General features: G+C 41.4%; 1 protein-coding gene across 3 annotated transcripts; it reads right to left on the bottom strand.

Moving 5' to 3' along the window:
* Positions 1-234: 234 nt before the first annotated feature.
* acp6 (acid phosphatase 6, lysophosphatidic) lies at positions 235-19,431 on the bottom strand. 3 transcript variants are annotated; one of them, XM_034185967.1, is made up of 11 exons: positions 19,216-19,431; positions 12,017-12,237; positions 11,778-11,906; positions 4,766-4,896; positions 4,361-4,440; positions 4,189-4,276; positions 3,912-4,044; positions 2,382-2,482; positions 2,184-2,276; positions 454-619; positions 235-375 (listed from the first exon to the last, which is right to left on the bottom strand). In XM_034185967.1, the coding sequence occupies exons 2-11, from the start codon at positions 12,233-12,235 to the stop codon at positions 241-243; spliced, it is 1,275 nt and encodes a 424-aa protein (XP_034041858.1). In that variant the 5' UTR covers positions 12,236-12,237; positions 19,216-19,431; the 3' UTR covers positions 235-240. The 3 variants fall into 3 exon arrangements, with proteins under 3 accessions (XP_034041858.1, XP_034041859.1, XP_034041857.1); XM_034185968.1 differs by lacking the exon at positions 19,216-19,431 and adding an exon at positions 12,853-12,863; XM_034185966.1 differs by lacking the exon at positions 19,216-19,431 and having other exon boundaries at positions 12,017-12,797.
* Positions 19,432-19,804: the final 373 nt, after the last annotated feature.

The raw sequence follows: 19,804 nt of genomic DNA, 5'->3' as shown, positions 1-19,804 counted from the left end.
GTGGAACGACTCTGTTCCCTGAGAAACAGCGTCTTAGCTGCCAACAAATCTACCTACGGGTACAAATAAAGTCACCTGAACACATCCAAACAGCCAAGAATAACTGCATCAGCAACCAGTAACCAGGTTTGCTCCACAAGTAAGATTATTAGTCTTAAAAATAACACATGGAAACATTTAGACAAAAATGATAAGTTTTTAATTCCTAAACGGTGTCTTGAACTGGAACAAAGTGGCGTTTCAGAGTTTACTGGAACCCTCTGTACTGTCACAAAGTGATCGGTAGTTTTCAAGGGTCACCGTGTACTGCGAAAGAACCTGTTTAAACTCCTGTAGAGGGCAGTAGATTCCACTGCAGCCGGGAAGAATTTGATCCTGCATGAAGACAAAATGACAAAGTGACGAGTGCCACAGAAAGAATCTACGTGAACATTCTCCCCCACGCAGGCTTACCTGGCCCATGTAGGACACTTTAACGAAGGCCTCGCGGGTCTGCTGGTGCTGGTGAAGCTCCACAGTGAGGTCAGCAGCATATGGTGGCCATCTCATGTCAAAAACACCCATAGCCATGAGGCATGGAATCAAAGTGGTGTCGTGGACGGAGTACAAGAACAGCTTCCTGGATGAGACAAACGTATATTTAGCCTGTGATTAGCAGCTCTGAAATAAAATCATTTTGTTTGTAGCACCTCTTTCGGCTTTGAGGACTCGCACAACCGGTTTACGGTCACCCCAATTCTGCACAGGTGGAAACGTGAAGCTACATGATTCCTTCACCAGACCAATGTGTTTCCAGCAAAGACTTGCACAAATGTTAAGCGATATTTTCGGAATGTTGACAAAACACTATAGCAAAATAACAGCATTTCTATAGAGTGATGGAATGCCACTACTGGATTTTGTCATCACGCAAGGACCGTAATTCCAATAGTCTTGGCAATACAGGGCAAGTCCCGCCTAATATCGGCATTTTGTTGTTTTTTGTTTTTTTTTGCCTCCATAATGTTTCAAACAAGCAGCAGTGGCTAGACATGAGTATTGTTTCAATTTCAATTTATTTTCATTTATATAGCACCAATTCACAACAGTTGCCTCAAGGCGCTTCACACAAGTAAGGTCTAACCTTACTAACCCCCAGAGCAGCAATGGTAAGGAAAAACTCCCTCTGAGGAAGAAACCTCAAGCAGACCAGACTCAAAGGGGTGACCCTCTGCTTGGGCCAAGCTACAGACAAACTACAGAACAATTCACAAAATGAATATACAGGAAATGCAGTTGGTGCACAGGACAAGAGGGTCACCAGCACAAATACAACACCCATCTCTGGATGGAGCTGCACCTTAAACAGAAATAAAAAAAACAGAATCAGGCATCAGAAAGACAAGAAATACAGTATAATTTGTCAGCATTAAACAACACGAAAAACAGAAGAAATACTAAAGTGATCGCCAGCCACTAGCCCTAAGCTTCACTAAAAGACCCAGAATTTAGGTAAAGTTGAGGCCGCGGCATGCTCCGTTTCCTAATTAAATTAATTAAAAGAGTAAAAAGCATAAAAACTATACCAGTATGTTCGCCATATGAAAGGGAAAATAAGTGCGTCTTAAGTCTGGACTTGAAAGTCTCCACAGAATCTGACTTATTGAAGCATTAAGATTTTAAGAGTTACTATGACTCTTAGTGGTATTGATTATCATCAGGTACTTGAACAGTATTCTTATCAGTACTTTTTGGAGAAAAAAAAAATCAGATTAAGAATAGAATTAACAATGCTTTATTTTTAATATCCCATTTAACAATCAATTCAATCACACTTTTTCTGCCATCATTAGTTCTGTGTGCGTGTGTAAAGTAGTGTTCGGCTACTCAGAGAAAGTCTTTCCTGCAGGCCTGTGTGAATTTGTGACATATTGTTCATACTCGCTGAAAAACAATCAGACAATAATGATTTCTTTGAATTTTCTATGAATTGAGTAAATTCTTGTGTTAGTGCTCTTTCATGGATCCCATTCAATGGGGACCTTGTGCAACCATCTCCCTTGCTCTTTCTTTTGTGTTTAAATTATTGGGTTGTGTGCTGGTACGACTGTACTGTTTGCGTTTGAGAACATAACCACTGCCACGCATTCAGAGAGTAACAGCTAAAAAAGCTCTGGTGTGACAATAACAAAAAGCTGTTTAACCTATTTGGTTGTGATGAAGCCCCCTGGAGTTTCTCCTCTATGTTGACTCGCAGTATATCCAGAAGTGGACCCACACTCAGCTGTAGGACTTTCCTGGGAAAAATGAAACAATGAGGACTTTAAAGTTGGTTAAAATACCACATCTTGCCTCCTAAAAGCCCTGATCATGCCACCCTCTGCTGAGTGATTTGTTTTAACCTGTTGCTGAGTTCAAAGATGTAGCAGGTCATGTCAACAGCTCTCTGTTCCACGGTCTCTCTCCAGGTGTCCAGCACTTCAGGGCACGGCAGGCCGTGGGTCTGTTAAAAGGCAAACACATAACATGATGCTGACAGACACACAACACAAAGTAATTTCTCACCATTTTCCTCGAAGCTTTTGAGGAAAAGCTTCAAGGAAAATGGCTTTCCAATTTGAAGATGAATCGCTAAAGCTGTCTGTAGGTTTATTTCCTGTTTAAGGTGATGACAGAAGGTCACCACGACAAATGTTTAATGCAAACATCGGGGTGGTGTCTGATGCTTTCCAGATGATGTACTTGACCATTGTGGTGAAGAAAGAGCTCTCGATTTGCCAATCAGTTTACATTCCTATCTTCACCTATGATCATAAATTTTAGGTAATGACTAGAAGAACAAGGTCACAAATACAAGTGGTGGAAATGAGATTCCTCCATCACGTGATCTGGGCTTACACTTAGCAACAGGGTGAGAAGCTCAAAAAAATCTGGGAAGGATTCAGAGTAGAGCCGCTGCATCTTCACACTGAAAGGAGAAAGCTGAAATGGTTCCTGCATTTGGTGAGGAAGTCCCCTGGTTGTCTCCCAAGGGAGGTCTTCCAGGCATGTCCAACTGGGAAGAGGACCTGGGGAAGACCCAGGACAGGTTAGAGGGATTATAATTCCCAGATGTCTTGGGAATGCCTCAGTATTCCGCAGGAAGAGTTAGAGGACCTGGCTGAGGATACAGAAATGTGGAAAAAGGTGCTTGTTCTACTGCCACCATGACCTGGACAAGCATCAAACAAATGGACTAAATAGTTTAGACTAACATATTTCTAGTTTCATGTATTCATATTCCAATTCAGATGTGAATTGATTTGGTGTTTTCATAATCATGTGACAAATGCTACAGACACATGCAAGGATGGAGTCCACTTCCATACCTTCCACACCGTTCCAATGGGAGCTAAGAAAATAAAACTAAAATATACAAAACATATGGCTAGTAGAAACTTCTAACTACCAGCAGCACAGAACCAAATAAAGACACTCATTGCAGCACAAACATTTGTTCTATTTTTCAGAAAAATTAGATTAGAGTTAGATTCAGAAAAAGGTGATTTCATACAAAAGAATCAGGTTAATTTTAAAGAAATGTGCAGCCCTTAAGTATGTTCTTTAGTGAGCAAAGGTCTAGTTTCACTAGGCAGCCAGACAAATTTTTTGGGACGAAGAGGTAAACACAACTTGATAAATGTTTCTGTGTAGGCTCTCAGTTGTCCAGGTGGTTTCCGTAGTAGAGAAGCTTGAATCTTCAAGTGGACTGGGTTGCTTGACGCGAGGATGTTTCGCTTCTAATCACAGAAGCTTCCTCAGCTAAATTTCTTGCTCTGGTAGTCTGACTTCTGTCTTGAGTCTAGTCAAGCTTCTCTACTATACAACTTGATAAAAAACAATAACATACAAGACAGCTTGTTTTGCAACTGAATCATTCTGCGGTGCGTCACCTTTCTGGCAACCATGTCGTCCCTGATGAGCGTGAAGTCGACGTGTGGGTGAGCAGTGATGCCCAGTGCTTTCTGGATGCTCTGCAGGTCCGACTGAATGTCGGACAGAGTGGATGCCGCTGCCCAGCGATGGCTGCAGAGGGGACACAAAGTCAGCCCCCAAACACAGACACACAAAACAACCTGTCAGAGTCAGCTCAACTCACCACAACAAATTATTCGAGTTTCCATCTTTGGGTCACGAGTGCATTGAATAGTTGTACAGAAATATACATACCCAATAAGCTGGTGGAGCAGCTTGCATCCATCCATGTTAGGATAGAGGATTTCAGAGTTTGCCTCCGTGGTTAATATTGGTACAGTTTCTTCGGGTAGATGTGGAAGAGCAACATTATAAAAAACACTTTTTACTGTTTAAAACACAATGCATGTATCGGTTTTCAGCTTACCACTTTGTTTTTGCTGGAACAATCCTGCTATCAGGCATTTTGCAGAGTCAATGGTCCTCTCAATGTTAGTGGAACGCACGCTAAGAAGGAGGAAAAAAGTCCTAAATGGCAAATAACTTTTAAAATACTCCATTTGCACCATGCAAATAAATGCTCTATCAAAAGAGCATTGTGTGACACAAACGGCCTTCCTAACTCTGCTCCTGGAGGGCACGTACCCGGCGTGTTTTACAACTCTCCCTGCACCACCCACAGCTACTTAACTCAATCAGGTGTGCTCAGCCAATCAAGGGCTGGGAAACACCCATGTTAATTAACCAGGTGAGACATTGAAAATATGTAGGACAGGTGCCCTCCAGGAGCAGGACTAGAGAGGCCTGGTCTAGTGTCTTGTGCACCACTTACTAGACCTCAGACGTGCTAAAGTTGGTGCTGAGGAAGGGGATTTCAGTTACATATCTTGTCCTCAGCATCATGCCCAGTTCATATAGCTGCTGCATGCCCAATGCGGTCAGCTGACCCGAAAACGTGCCGCCCTGCCAATAACGACAAACAGGTTCCACGTATCATTCCAAATATAGAACAAGAGAGACACACATTCACCTGTTGTTGCATACAACATGAATGCTATATGAGGATGACAAGAATCTATACATCTACATATCATGATGACTTACTCCACCAGGCTTCACTGTCTTCAGTGTACTGTGGATTGAATTCAATTTTTAGGGGTAATCTGGCAAACTGTCTGTAGCCCCTTGACCCTAAAAGAACAATCTTGTGTTTATCAATCCACAAAATGTTGCACTATTTCTCTTTAGGCCAGTCAATGTTTTCTTTGGCAAATAGTAAGCTCTTCAGCACACGTCGTTTTGTTTTCAACGAGACTGTGTGGGACTTCTTGCCCATAGCTTGGCTTCACACAGGCGTCTTCTAATTGTTACAGTACTCACAATGGTTGAGCCTTTGCCATTCTAGCTATTCTTCCAGCCATTTGAATGGCAGTTTTCTGTTTTCTTGGACATCTTTCTGGTTTTGGTTGTCATTTTAAAGCATTTGAGATAATATTAGCTCAGCAGCCAATCACTTTTTGCACTTCTTTCACATTCCCTTCTCCCATCAACTTTTCAATCAAAAGTATGCTGTTCTTCTGAACGTCTGGAACAACTCATTTTACTTGGATTTTCAGAGACATTTGCTGCTTTCGTCCTTAAATATAACAGGGCTGTTAAGTTCTGATTATCATAAGAATTGTGCACAAAATGAAAGAAGCATGAAACTTCCAGGGTTTGCTCTTGATGACATAAGCTTTGATTTACGATGTGGAGGCATTCGCAGTTTGACCCCTGGGCTCAGCTAGAGGTCATTGACCTGTAGGATATGAATTTTTTATGTATTAAATTAGGAACTGATGTGTCTTATGATCTAAATGTGATAGAAATGTAAACTGTATATTTCCATGTTTCTGAGCATGAAAAACTCATTTCTGATATGTCCAATACCCCCAGAGGTCAATAACGCATCCGTCTCAGGGGTCAAAGGTCAAGGTTGCTTGAAAAGATCCCACATTTTGGTTTATCTCAACATAAAATGTACAGCACCTTTGTGTATTATCAAACAATTACATGTACGTATGAACCAGGCAAAAGAACAGAGGGTTTACAACTTGGTGTGTCCACAACATGTGTCATCATAAATGTTGTTTTCGAAACATAGTTCGGGAGGAGCCCATAGGATGATTGACAACCATCAACTCATCCATCTCCCATCTTCCAGGAGATATAAACCCACCAGCTCATCCTCACATCATGCTCCCTGGCTAGTAGAACTAGTGAACAATGTTTTAGTCACTGCAGTCAACAGAACATGTGCACAGTGCTGTGCATTTTAATGCTGCCTTTTTACATTTGCAGTGCCCAAGTTCATAGCAAGCCTGTGATGCCTCAGCGAGGGTTGTCCAAAGTGGCTGCCAACCAGCATCGATGTCAATCCATCCCCAATCTGAGGGACTGAGCAAATGTGGTTAAGGAACCAAGGGAACGTTCTATATGTTAGCTTGGTACATTGCTCTTTTGACGTGTTGTCTCAAAGCATCTTGTGTAGGGGGGATATTTTCTGGTGATCATGACATCTAGGTGAAAAGATGCTTTCTTGCCTCGACTTCTGAGCATGCAGTCGTTCTGTCATAAATCAGTACAACAAAACGTTCAAGCTAAGATCACTCAACTCTTGAGGCATATGCAACATTTCACGGAAAGCCTCTGTAACCTCTGGATATACACGCCATTGTATCCCAGGCAGTCTTTTTACCACGGCCACAGAATGAAGAGGTTGTATCACAGCCAGTTTTGGTTGTCCATTCGGCTGCTCCCGTTTTGTGTTCGGGGTCACCACAGCGGATACAACCAGATCTGCATTGATATATGGCACAAGTTTTACACCGGATGCCCTTCCAGACACAACTCCAGTGTTACCTGGAGAAACACACACAGCCGCTGGTGTTCCAAAGAGGTCTCCCATCCAAGTACTAACCGGGTCCCGCACTGCTTAGCTTCTGAGATCTGATGGGATCAGGCTGACAGAGCAGATCGGCTAAAAGAATAAAATGCTAGCGGTGCAGAACTAGTGGAAGGACCCAGTGCAGCGCCACCTTGTGAATGGCTGTATAACAGAAACTGCTACCAACTCCAAAGGCAATATTTCCTCCAGATTGACTTTCTAAAAGACATCCACTGCCAAGATGATCACGTCAGAATCAACAGTTCGCACCATCACTTTCTTAGTTCCCTTGTTGGCTGCATCGGCCACATGAAGAAAGAGAGGATCAGCTTCCTCATGCGTGCATGGACACAGGACACTCACGTCACAACCCCAGGAGAAGAGGACAGTATTATTGTTTGTGGCATACACCTCTTTGTCAAGATGTAATGGTGTATTAACCACTTGAATAGAGAGAAACTGAAATGGCTCAGCTTTGTTTTCCTCCACAGACAAGAAATCTCTCCAGTTCTTTGGCATCAGAGTGCCTGGTTCCACTTTTCTGAGTTCCCTTTCCTCTCTTCTGTCTTGTCGTGGCTTTTATGTTATTTGTTTGTCAACTGTGATACGATGTATAGTATAGAAACACTGTCAGCATCGTCCTGAAAGGTTTTAGCAGTGCCTGGCTTGAGCATATGTGCAGCTGCAGCACCATCAATTAACGCAGCTTCAACATAACCAACAGTGGTTTCTGACAAGCTAGATTCCATAGAAGTAAGACAGTGAACAAGATCTGATTTTGTTCCCTTTATTAATATACCTCCTTGTGATAAAGATGGTGGTGCTGGCTGGTTCTCATGGCTAAAAAACAAAACAAAAAAACAAACTGATCAAGATCACCCTCCCTTGTTTGACATACTATGTACAGACGAGAAAACAGGTTAAAATCGCTCTTCATTTCAGAAAGTTGTGCCTTGAGTTTAGACTGTCTCTTCACAGGACACCTAAATAATGGTAGCTTGTTCTTTGGAACTGTGTCTGTAATGGGCATTGTACATTTAATCAGGCGCTCCTCCATGAATTTCTCATACTGCTCCTTGCCCAAGGCTTCAGCTATTCCGACAGTGTTGGCTACAGAGGGATCTGCTATAACTCTAGTATCCAAGGCAAGTAGAGCTTCCCTTGTCTCCAGAAATGGGTTTCCCATTGCATCAATGACTTGTGTCAGACTACAAACATCCTTAATAAAGGCATTCTGTACACTTGGCAGCTGGTCATGATAATTTATCTCAGTTTCACTCCGTTTTCTTAGTTCTGAATGTTCAAACTCTGATATGACCCTTACCAATTCAGGACCAGCAACCATCCACTGATGCAGTACTGCAGGGCTTTCAGTCAGTCCAATGGCTCCTCCAGAAACTAATTGCAATTATTTTGCTCATGGCAGTGGTCAATCGCCATAGCAGAAAAGCAGTTGCTGCTCTTGTGAACAACAAACCGTCCAGCCATGAACTCTGAATGTATTTCTGGATGAGTCTCAGACAGTTGGATCATGTCTTTTACATGGACTGTGAGCCACCTGGCATAATGGGTGTGGTCAAGAGCAAACATCCAAGGGAGCAGTAGTGTCAACACTTGCACACACAGTGCAAACTCAGCCTGCCTTAATGACCTCACAAACGGCAAACACTATTGTCAAGACATACTCATACATAAGAGACCTTGAGTGACTTTGAAATCTCCAGGGTGTTTTGAGCCAGTAGGCAAAGTGGACACTTACCTCAGCTTGTTGGCGACACCATTCCTCAAATGTCACTGCAGATTCAAGTGTTCCTTGTTCATAAGCCTGTTGGAGCAGACTCCATAGACTGGCAGCTGTCATCTGGTGAGCATGCCGAGTTTTGGTCACATGGCTCTCCTTAATGAAGGATTCTGCGGTTCCAGGCCTTGCTACATCTGCTTGACTAAGTGCTTTGGTCCAACCACTCGCCAAGAATCTTTAGGATTGCCATTATGAGAAAATGTGATTCTCCATGGCTATCTGGTCAAGTCCATTGGATTTGCTTCGCTATGGCACAGAGTGGTTGATCGACAGCGACTACAGGCACTTGTTGTGGGTTGACATGGCATTGTTTGCTAAAATACAAAGAAGCTGTACATTATACGAGATCACTAATTCCACGTGTGTTTGATCACAGCCACCCACCCCACGTGGTTTTGTTTGTGGGTGCGCACTTTGCACATGATGCGTGTGAACGGTGTTTCCTTCCTTCCTTCTTCCCTCCCTCCCCGAAGCAACACAAGTAAAAAACAAAACATAAATTTGTCTTTATCACTGATGGAAAATAAACTACATAAGCCAATAATATGAGGTCTGTGAGAAAAGTATCCGACCTTATTATTTTTTTTAAAAACCATATGGATTTGAATCACGTGTGATTACATCAGCCAAGCTTGAACCCTCGTGGGCATGCAAGAGTTTTTTCATGCCTGTCGGTGATGTCATTCGCCTGTGAGCACGCCTTGTGGAAGGAGTGGTCCAGCCCCCTCGTCGGAATTCCTTTGTCTGAGAAGTTGCTGAGAGACTGGCGCTGTGCTTGATCAAAATGTTTTCAAAAACTGTGAGGCACATCCGAGTGGAGACCATTCGAGAAATTCAGCTGGTTTTCGGTGTAAATTTTAACGGCTGATGAGAGATTTTGGATTGTTTCTATCGCTGTAAGGACTTCCCACGGAGCGGGATGTCGCGCAGTGCTCCGAGGCGACGTCGTCATCCTGTTTCAAGCTGAAAACCTCCAAATTTAAGCCTCTGTTGACCCAGGACGTCGTAAGAGAACAGAGAACTTTCAGAAGAGCTCGGAATCAGCAGTTTATCCGGACATTCCACTGTTAAAGGAGATTTTTTTTAATGAAAGCCGTGCGGACAGATTGGTGCGTCGGCTCGCACAGCGCGCCCGCCACAGGAAAAACACCTCCGTGTTGATAACCATTTGTAAAATCCAGGTGGCTTTTGGTGGCTTTCAGTTGAGTGAGTATCTGAGAAATTGTTTAATAGCAGGGCATGTTCCAACTTGTCCTTAAGGCTTCCAACGGACGTGTGTTTTGCCTGTGCCGGGCGCGCCGCGCCGGCTACGAGCTGACGCACCAATCCATCCGCACGTCTTTCATTAAAAAAAAAATCTCCTTTAACAGTGGAATGTCCGGATAAACTGCTGATTCCGACCTCTTCTGAAAGTTCTCTGTTCTCTCACAACGTCCTGGGTCAACAGAGGCTTAAATTTGGAGGTTTTCAGCTTGAAACAGGATGACGACGTCGCCTCGGAGCGCTGTGTGACGTCCCGCTCCGTGGGAAGTCCTTACAGCGATAGAAACAATCCAAAATCTCTCAACCATTAAAATTTTCACCGAAAACCAGCTGAATTTCTCGAATGGTGTCCACTCGGATGTGCCTCACAGTTTTTAAAAAAAATTTTGATCAAGCACAGCGCCAGTCTCTCAGCAACTTCTCAGACAAAGGAATTCCGACAAGGGGGCTGGACCACTCCTTCCACAAGGCGTGCTCACAGGCGAATGACGTCACCGACAGGCGTGAAAAAAAACTCTCGCATGCCCACGAGGGTTCAAGCTTGGCTGATGTAATCACACGTGATTCAAATCCATATGGTTTTTTTAAAAAAAATAATAAGGTCGGATACTTTTCTCACAGACCTCGTATATTTAGATTGACCAAAATGTGGGATCTTTTCAAGCGACCTTGACCTTTGACCCCTAAGAGTGACAGTTTTTGACCTCTGGCAATTGGACTCATCAGAAATGGGTTTCCCGTGCTCAGAAACATGGAAATACACATTGCCATCACATTTAGATCCTAAGACGCATCAATTTCTAATTTAATACATAGAACGTTCATATCCTACAGGTCAATGACCTCTAGCTGAGCCCAGGGGTCAAACTTCGAACACCTCCACATCTTAAATCAAAGCTTATGTCATCAAGAGCAAATCCTGAAAGTTTCATGCTTCTTTCATTTTGTGCACAATTCTTATGATAATCAGAGCTTAACAGCCCCAGTATAAGGTCCACGTAGTAAAGGTCACAGAAAGAAAAATGCAGACAGTTATTTTTTTAAACAGCCTAATATTCTTTTTTCTTCACTTTCTGTAAAGTAATAATAAATGATAGTTTTTTTTTTTCTTCATGTTCTGATTTGGAATAGAACGTGCAGTGTTCCCAATACATTTACATGTATGGAAATAAAAGCTATTTTAAGGAGTTTGAGCTTTACTCGCTTTTTCAAACACACTACTATTATTTGTATATCAGTTTTATATCTATGATCTGCAGGCATTTACACAGAAATAGAATTCAGGTCATTGGTTCAAGAATTCAACTTGGCTGCAATCATAACATATGAAACACTAACTTCAAACACCCAAGTTCAAAGAAATTATTTTTGAGTTCCTAAACTTAAAGGGAGGTGGAGATGAGTCGGTGGTCCATCTGGGTGTTTGCCAATCAGGTGTGATAGATGCACTGAAACATGGCGTACAGAGCACGGTTCCAAAAGTTACCTGTCCGTCAGTGTACGCAATACTTCAACGCTGAATAAAATAAATAAAAAGTAACTGACAAATTTCATCATATGTTTGAGACAGATGGTGTTCTGACAGCACTTGGTTTTTAAAAGACACAATTTCAACATCTCAGATAAGTTGGTATTATTCTAAACACGTCATGACATTTGGCCTGTTTTCTTATCAAACCAATTTGCCGAGTCTCATTTTGAATGTTTGACTAACCATGGGATATCGATATCATTCTGTAACTTTTCACATGAATGTCTGTCGACACCAACTGCTGACGAGTTCTAAATGAGAACCAGTTGCAAAAGCTCTTGTCCCCTACGTCATCCCTTCTGAGGCGTAACACACCTACTTACGCTTAGTGTGTTTTTGCGGTAGCTGTCTTCCAGAGCCGCTGGAGGTCTGGGGCCACCATTCAGGTCTGTCACCACATACTTCATGTGGGTATGTGCTGGGGGCTCCAAGAGAGTCGGAACCCACTGGGCCTTTATAAAACGCAACCATGCAAGGACAAAAAATACACATACAGTGTATCTTATCGAAGGTTAGTAAACAGGTACAACGTATTTCAACTAAGCACAGCAAAGGGTTTTACCTGTATCACATCAGGTATAGTCTTCAGCGGTGTTCGAGCCCCATGACGGAAGAGGACTTGGACCAATTTCAGCTCATAGGGAGAGCTGGGATTTGTGTCAACAGAAGGGCAACTGGACGAAACCTGAGTAAATCTGGCCTTTTTCTTTGACCACAGGAATGAGCCAAAAGCCACAGTCACCGAACCTAAAATTCCTGCCTTGAGCCAAAGCTTCCTCATATCTGTGAGCAAAAGAGGAATATTGTTAGAATTCATTTCAAATAACACATTAAGCATCAGGATTCATATGAGGAGGCAAAAGCTGACAGCTCTCTGCAACGTGATAACTAGAACAACATTTAGAGCACTCCACTGGGATTTCAAGGACACTTTATTTGTGGACTATCATACAACACACCAGCTTTTTCATCAAGGTGTCATCTGCATTGGTTTTTGAGTAACTGACTAGATATAGTGTCTTGTAATGTCAATGCAACTGCAGAGTTAAATGTGGGATTTACAGCTGCGTGCAGTGACCGTGTGTGCAAGGATATCATTTTCTGTCCTGTGTGTCCACCTGTCCACGTGTGAACAAAACAACTCAAATGCTTTTTAACCAATTTGGATCAAATGTAGTGAATGGAAAGTAAATGAGGGTGTGCCAAGGACATAGTGATTTGATTTTGTGAAGAGAGAAAACGATGAGTTAAAATTTCATATAGAAACGTCATACACTTACAGGCCCGTTGCAACAAGGCAAGCAAACCAATCAATTGCCTTGTTCACCGAGTTGGCTTGGAGCCACCCAAAATAACTTGTTCTGAATTTTATGCAACGACAAACTGTGTGAGTGCCACTTTAAATTCTGTGACAGTCAATGCAGGAAAGTGCAGCAACACTGTTATAGGAATCCCCCTCAAGGGGCCCTTTTCCACAGTAGCCAGTCATGTGGCGTAACTCAACGCCACGGGTGAGGTGTGAAGTCCAGGGTCGAGAGAGATGTGCATGCGCAGCAAAGCTCATCTGGCGGGTACTAGTTAATTTCGACGGGACACGGGATGCCAGCAAAATATAAAACTTCAGCAGTCATGAAGCGGAATTATCTGTCAGGAAGGCAGAAAAGAAAGGACAGTGGTAAGTGATAGGTCTAATTTATCCAATAAAAATTATGTGTCAACAAAATATAATGTTAATGTTAGCTACCTGCTGGGCTGTGTTATATTAACAGTGTTGCATCTTCATGAATGATTAATGTCCAATCGTGAACTGAGTTTCCCAAAAAGTAATCTACTGAACCACGCTCAGACAGCTTCCTTGGTCTCACAACGTCCTCTGCTGGACTCTTATTAGCATAACACCCAAGGACTCATATGTAGACATACAAACATATCTGTGATACCACATTTCCTCAAGTTAACAACTTATACCTGTTCACATTTAAATATTACTTTTGTTAATAACTTATTTTTAACATTTTTTAAAGTATGATTTAGTTACAGTATATATATATATATATATATTTTTTTTTTTTTTTTTTTTTTTTTTTTTTAAGTATTTTGGATTTTGTAGTTCCTACACAATTTGCACTCTATATGCTAGTTATTATGGGATGTAAAATTGTAAATTTTCAAATGCACTGTCAAATAAATATTTTATTGATATAAAGTGTGAGCTTAAGTGCTGTGTCTATGCTGTGGTTTGTGTAGGCTTTGGGCAGATGGGGCTGGGTGGTGAGACATAGGGGGGCCTCCAAGGCCTTTTGCTTGGGGCCCCCAAATGCCTTGAAACGGCTCTGTATGCTTATAGTATACACAGAGGACATTTGGACGGGCTATTTCAATGATGTGGTAAGACATCTATGGTTACTGTTAAACACTAATGTCAAAACATACTCATACATAAGAGACCTTGAGTGACTTTGAAAAATCAAACTCAAGGTTGTAACAGCTCAACTCAAACAATTTGAAGCCATTGTGGATAAAATATTGCAGAAGGGTTGTTACTGTTACTGCATGGTGATGTAAACAATGCAGCACCTCAGTAAACAAAACTAATGGTGACCAAGGAAGAAAACTAACACCAAAACCCACATAAACCATGGTAGACATCTTAATAAATATAGTTTCTAAGTAATAACTTCATAGTTTGTAGATTTTCTAAATAAACATGTTTTGATTGTTTTTAAAAGGTACATTTTGTCATACATATGCAATATACATGCATCCATCCATTGGCTACACCTGCTTACTCCAATTAAGGGTCTTGGGGACTTATGCAGTATGTACTGGACATATACGTGTCAAATCCTTTTTTCAAATTTAATGACTCAAATCAGAAATTTTGATTCCACTCCAGACATGCATGTAGTTGCGAAGAAAGCATAACGAGTGCTACATATAATCAAATTTTAAGCTCTGGTCTTCAATTTTGTGTGTGTGTCCCATTCACTTTAGAGTTTTGAGACATTTGATAGTGTAGCACAATCTGTGATTACTTTCAAAAATCAACAGTTCAAAAGTAATGCCTTATGGAACTTGTGATTTTTAACAACACTCAAGTTATGGCAAGGATTCAGATAAACTTTTCCACTGGTGCTACCAGACACATGGTGTTAAGTGCTTCCTGTACTGCTCTGGTATGTAAAAGTGGCGTGAGAGATAAGGTGGTGCACCTTTTTTTTTTCAAATATATCACTTTCATGCTCGAGAAAACAAGCACGCTCCATTCTGCTCACACTGATCTATGTGTCAATGTTTTATCGATTCTTCTTTTAAACAAAAGAACCATTCTGCCACCTCAGGAAAATTACTGTTGTCAACATTGTGCAGAAGTGGCAAACATCTCTCTGGGCTCAGACACATCTGGGTTGGGCCATCTCTCACAGTGGAAAGGTGTACTGTGGGAAAACAAACCATTCCATTCTTTTTTAGAAGAAATGGACACCATGAACTCCAAACCAAAGACAAAAAAGAATGTTCAGACTGTTATCAGTAACGTCCAAAAGCCAGGGTCTGTCATGGTGTGGGGTTGTGTCCGTGCCCTTGACAACATTAATACACAACAGTTCACTGAGATTTGAGGGCAACATTATGCTGCCTTCGAGATGACATCATTTCCAGAGACATCCATCCATTTTTTTTAAAATGATGCAAAACCACATTCTGCACACATGATAAAGGCATGGCTGCAGAAGAAGAGCGTGCACGTATTGAACTGGCCTCCCTCCAGTCCTGATTTCTCCCTAACAGAGAAGAATGTGTGAAGAATTTTGAAATGAACAATGTAATCACAGCACCATCACACTCTGCACACCTTAACGATGTGTTTGCAGGAATAACGGGACAAGATGACATCTGAAACGCTTCACTGTTTATATCCTCATTGGCAAAATATATTTTCAGTTTGTATGAGAAACAGTAGTAACATGACTGGTGGTAAATACGTTCATGTCCCAACTTTATTGGAATGTACTGCAGGCCTTAATTGTAGGAAAGAATGAAATGACAGGCTATGCAAAATACTACATACTCATACTGTCTGCAATGAAATAAAAGTCAAAGTAAATGTAAGAATCATTGCATTTTTTTTTTTTTTTTAGTTTGCATTTTCCATAATGTCCCAACTTTTTCTGATTTGGAGTTGTAGTTCATTAGGTACACATTAAGCATACTTTAAAGTACAATGGTAGCCAAGCATTATTTTTAATCAAATGGAATCTGCATATTTTGTAAAGGTGTACTGCTGTATCATACTACAGGAGATGTTGCTGAGCAGTAAAAGTACTATTCAGTTGAAGTATTTCAAAGACAGATAAAAATAAATGTTATCTATCACCCTATTACCCTTGTGAAATGCCTTGGGAAGACTTTGTGATTTGACACTATTCACCCCATTGAGATATCCCATAATCCCTTGCACGCCAGTCACTGCAGTCAAAACAACAGAGAATCCACATGAGGACAATTACAAATGAATATTATCCTATTAAAATGTAATTTTTTTATGCTTTTTATCACATTAATAAGAGACTGCATGTATGAGAAAACTTTCTAAAACAAATATTCCAAATAAACCGTGTCTTAATCATGCCCATATATAAAGGGGGTTCAACCGACAGGCAGGTATAAAGTTTGCATTAATGTTATCTTGGTTCTTCCTGGGTGGTTCTTATGGCAACTGGTCCAATCCCAAGCAAGGACTATTTGTATATAAAAATGTATTTCCTAAAATGATACATTTTGGGTTTCAAATGAAATTTATGTAGCTTTTTACCCCTCGAAATCCTCAAACAGCTTCTGCTTCACCCCCGAGCCCCCACGAGGGCGTTGCCCCTCGACCCCATCGGGGGCCCTGTGGCCCACTGGACCCCCAACTCAAGGATTTGAACCCCCCCTTTCACATTCCTATATACGGCCCTGTTAATCTGCGTCACTTTGCCCAAGAACGGCATGAACAGGAAGCGATCACGGCTCACAGCAACTCCCATTGAAAATAACGGAGGAACAACCCAAGCTTCTCGCATGTTTAAATAAAACAAACAATAATAATGTCTACAACCCCTGGCAATAATTATGGAATCACCGGCCTCGGAGGATGTTCATTCAGTTGTTTAATTTTGTAGAAAAAAAAAGCAGATCACAGACATGACACAAAACTAAAGTCATTTCAAATGGCAACTTCCTGGCTTTAAGAAACACTATAAGAAATCAGGAAAAAAAAAAAAATTGTGGCAGTCAGTAATGGTTACTTTTTTTTAGACTAAGCAGAGAGGAAAAAAATATGGACTCACTCAATTCTGAGGAATAAATTATGGAATCACCCTGTAAATTTTCATCCCCAAAATTAACACCTGCATCAAATCAGATCTGCTCGTTAGTCTGCATCTAAAAAGGAGTGATCACACCTTGGAGAGCTGTTGCACCAAGTGGACTGACATGAATCATGGCTCCAACACGAGAGATGTCAATTGAAACAAAGGAGAGGATTATCAAACTCTTAAAAGAGGGTAAATCATCACGCAATGTTGCAAAAGATGTTGGTTGTTCACAGTCAGCTGTGTCTAAACTCTGGACCAAATACAAACATGGGAAGGTTGTTAAAGGCAAACATACTGGTAGACCAAGGAAGACATCAAAGTGTCAAGACAGAAAACTTAAAGCAATGTGTCTCAAAAATCGAAAATGCACAACAAAACAAATGAGGAACGAATGGGAGGAAACTGGAGTCATCGTCTGTGACCGAACTGTAAGAAACCGCCTAAAGGAAATGGGATTTACATACAGAAAAGCTAAACGAAAGCCATCATCAACACCTAAATAGAAAAAAACAAGGTTACAATGGGCTAAGGAAAAGCAATCGTGGACTGTGGATGACTGGATGAAAGTCATATTCAGCGATGAATCTCGAATTTGCATTGGGCAAGGTGATGATGCTGGAACTTTTGTTTGGTGCCGTTCCAATGAGATTTATAAAGATGACTGCCTGAAGAGGACATGTAAATTTTCACAGTCATTGATGATATGGGGCTGCATGTCAGGTAAAGGCACTGGGGAGATGGCTGTCATTACATCATCAATAAATGCACAAGTTTACGTTGATATTTGGGACACTTTTCTTATCCCATCAATTGAAAGGATGTTTGGGGATGATGAAATCATTTTTCAAGATGATAATGCATCTTGCCATAGAGCAAAAACTGTGAAAAGATTCCTTGCAAAAAGACACATAGGGTCAATGTCATGGCCTGCAAATAGTCCGGATCTTAATCCAATTGAAAATCTTTGGTGGAAGTTGAAGAAAATGGTCCATGACAAGGCTCCAACCTGCAAAGCTGATCTGGCAACAGCAATCAGAGAAAGTTGGAGCCAGATTGATGAAGAGTACTGTTTGTCACTCATTAAGTCCATGCCTCAGAGACTGCAAGCTGTTATAAAAGCCAGAGGTGGTGCACAAAATACTAGTGAGGTGTTTGGAGCGTTCTTTTGTTTTTCATGATTCCATAGTTTTTTCCTCAGAAGTGATGTGATTCCATATTTTTTTTCCCTCTCGTTGGTCTAAAAAAGTAACCATTACTGACTGCCACAATTTTTTTTTCCTGATTTCTTATAGTGTTTCTTAAAGCCAGAAAGTTGCCATTTGAAATGACTTTAGTTTTGTGTCATGTCTGTGATCTGCTTTTTTTCCACAAAATTAAACAACTGAATGAACATCCTCCGAGGCCGGTGATTCCATAATTTTTGTCAGGGGTTGTAAAAAGCCAGATAATATATTCATGAGAGTTTTAGGCACAATATACAAAGTTTTATGTTGCAATGTTAATGCTGTTGTTCGTGTGCAACGGTTAAAGTGCAGCCTGATCAGCTCTCAATGTTAACTGAGATCTCGCAGAGCAGCGAACTCAGTGACGTTTTGCGAGATTTCAACCCTCAATCACAGTGTTGCCAGATGTACGATAATTATCGTATTTGTACTATAGTTTTGCCCTCTGTACGATGTACGATCAATAATGGGAAAAAAAAAATCCAAAATGTACGATAATTTCAGTTGGTTGCTCAAACACGCATTTCTCTGACACCCAAGAATCATTTCGCAGGTGTTGCACTCAGACGGCATCAAAGACACACCACACACAGGGCTGCTGCTAGCTTTGGCCGGCCGGAGACAACGTCATTTGAAAGCCCACCCCCTCTCCATACAAAGTAACGAGTTCCCAATTCTCGGCCCTGCCCCCTCCCTGGACCCGAGACAACTGACCTGTAATGTAGACTGTTTTGGCTGCACATGCGCACATACGTAACTTAGCCCACCCCCGTCACCACTGGAAATAATAATAATAATAATAATAATAATAATAAAAACGCTAAAATAGCTACGTTGTATGCGTTTTGTTTGTGTATGATAATTTCTCCCAAAATAACGATAATTTTAGGTTTTGGTACGATAGTTGCATATTTCCTATCTGGCAACACTGCTCAATCAGCTTCTCGCCAAGCCGGTAAAGAAACGCACCTTAGACTTTCCAGGAACATAATATTACGCAATATTAAGTAATACCACTGCATTCCCATTATTAAATAAGAATAAAAATTCAAATACTAAACAATAAATTAACCAGTTTCAGTACACACTCGCTTGAAGATCGATGTTTAAAAGCTAGCTTCAGTCAGGCAGCAACCTTCAGTTCACGCTGTCATAGCACAGAGAAACGCCGGTCTACTTACTGCCTTTAAAGGAGACGGAGTGAAAAGATGCTGGTAATACTTCAGAAAAAAATGCAGTTCACAAAACAAAACGTCTACTGTCGAGCAACATGTGAAAGTCTACTTTAGAGGCGCACAGACGAAGAGTTGACAAAACAAAAGAAGAAGGGGAGAAAAAAACACCACACATTTCCCAAACTCATCGTCCTCCTTCGTCTTTCGAGTAGTGATGTTAAGCTCGAGTCGGTGTGCTCGACACGGCATCGAGCTTTTTGAACCGGAAGTGTCACTGAGCAGCGTTTCGAGCACCCCCCCCCATCACGTGACCACTGCGAGCGAGGCCTCATTACGTCACACCACGTGTCGAGCTTCGCGGGAAATTCGAATAATCTGGGCGTTCCAATACGACCCGCCAAGTATTTAAATGAGATCTGAATCGTGGCTCAAACCGTGTATTTTTGAGAGGAGGAGATTGCTAGCGACATTGTTATTGCCAATTACCACGTGAATCGGAGCCAGGGAAAAAGCATAGTTAGAAGGAGAGGTAGTGAGGCAGAAGAGGAGCCAATTAAATCCCAGCACCGTTGAAATTATTATTTTTTTGAATAAA

This window comes from Thalassophryne amazonica, chromosome 14 (assembly GCF_902500255.1).
Source record: "Thalassophryne amazonica chromosome 14, fThaAma1.1, whole genome shotgun sequence".
Lineage (NCBI taxonomy): Eukaryota > Metazoa > Chordata > Actinopteri > Batrachoidiformes > Batrachoididae > Thalassophryne > Thalassophryne amazonica.
This window is presented reverse-complemented; position numbering and strand designations above follow the sequence as displayed.

Bases quoted from the DNA above. Each gene is read 5' to 3' on its own strand.
- acp6 (XM_034185966.1), bottom strand. From the start codon at position 12,292: ATGCTTAATGTGTTATTTGAAATGAATTCTAACAATATTCCTCTTTTG. The intron at 4,441-4,765 runs GTAAGTGGTGCA...CCTCCTTCTTAG, and splicing joins TTTAGCACGTCTGAGGTCTA to CGTGCGTTCCACTAACATTG. The intron at 2,483-3,911 runs GTGACGCACCGC...GCCTTTTAACAG, and splicing joins ACGACATGGTTGCCAGAAAG to ACCCACGGCCTGCCGTGCCC.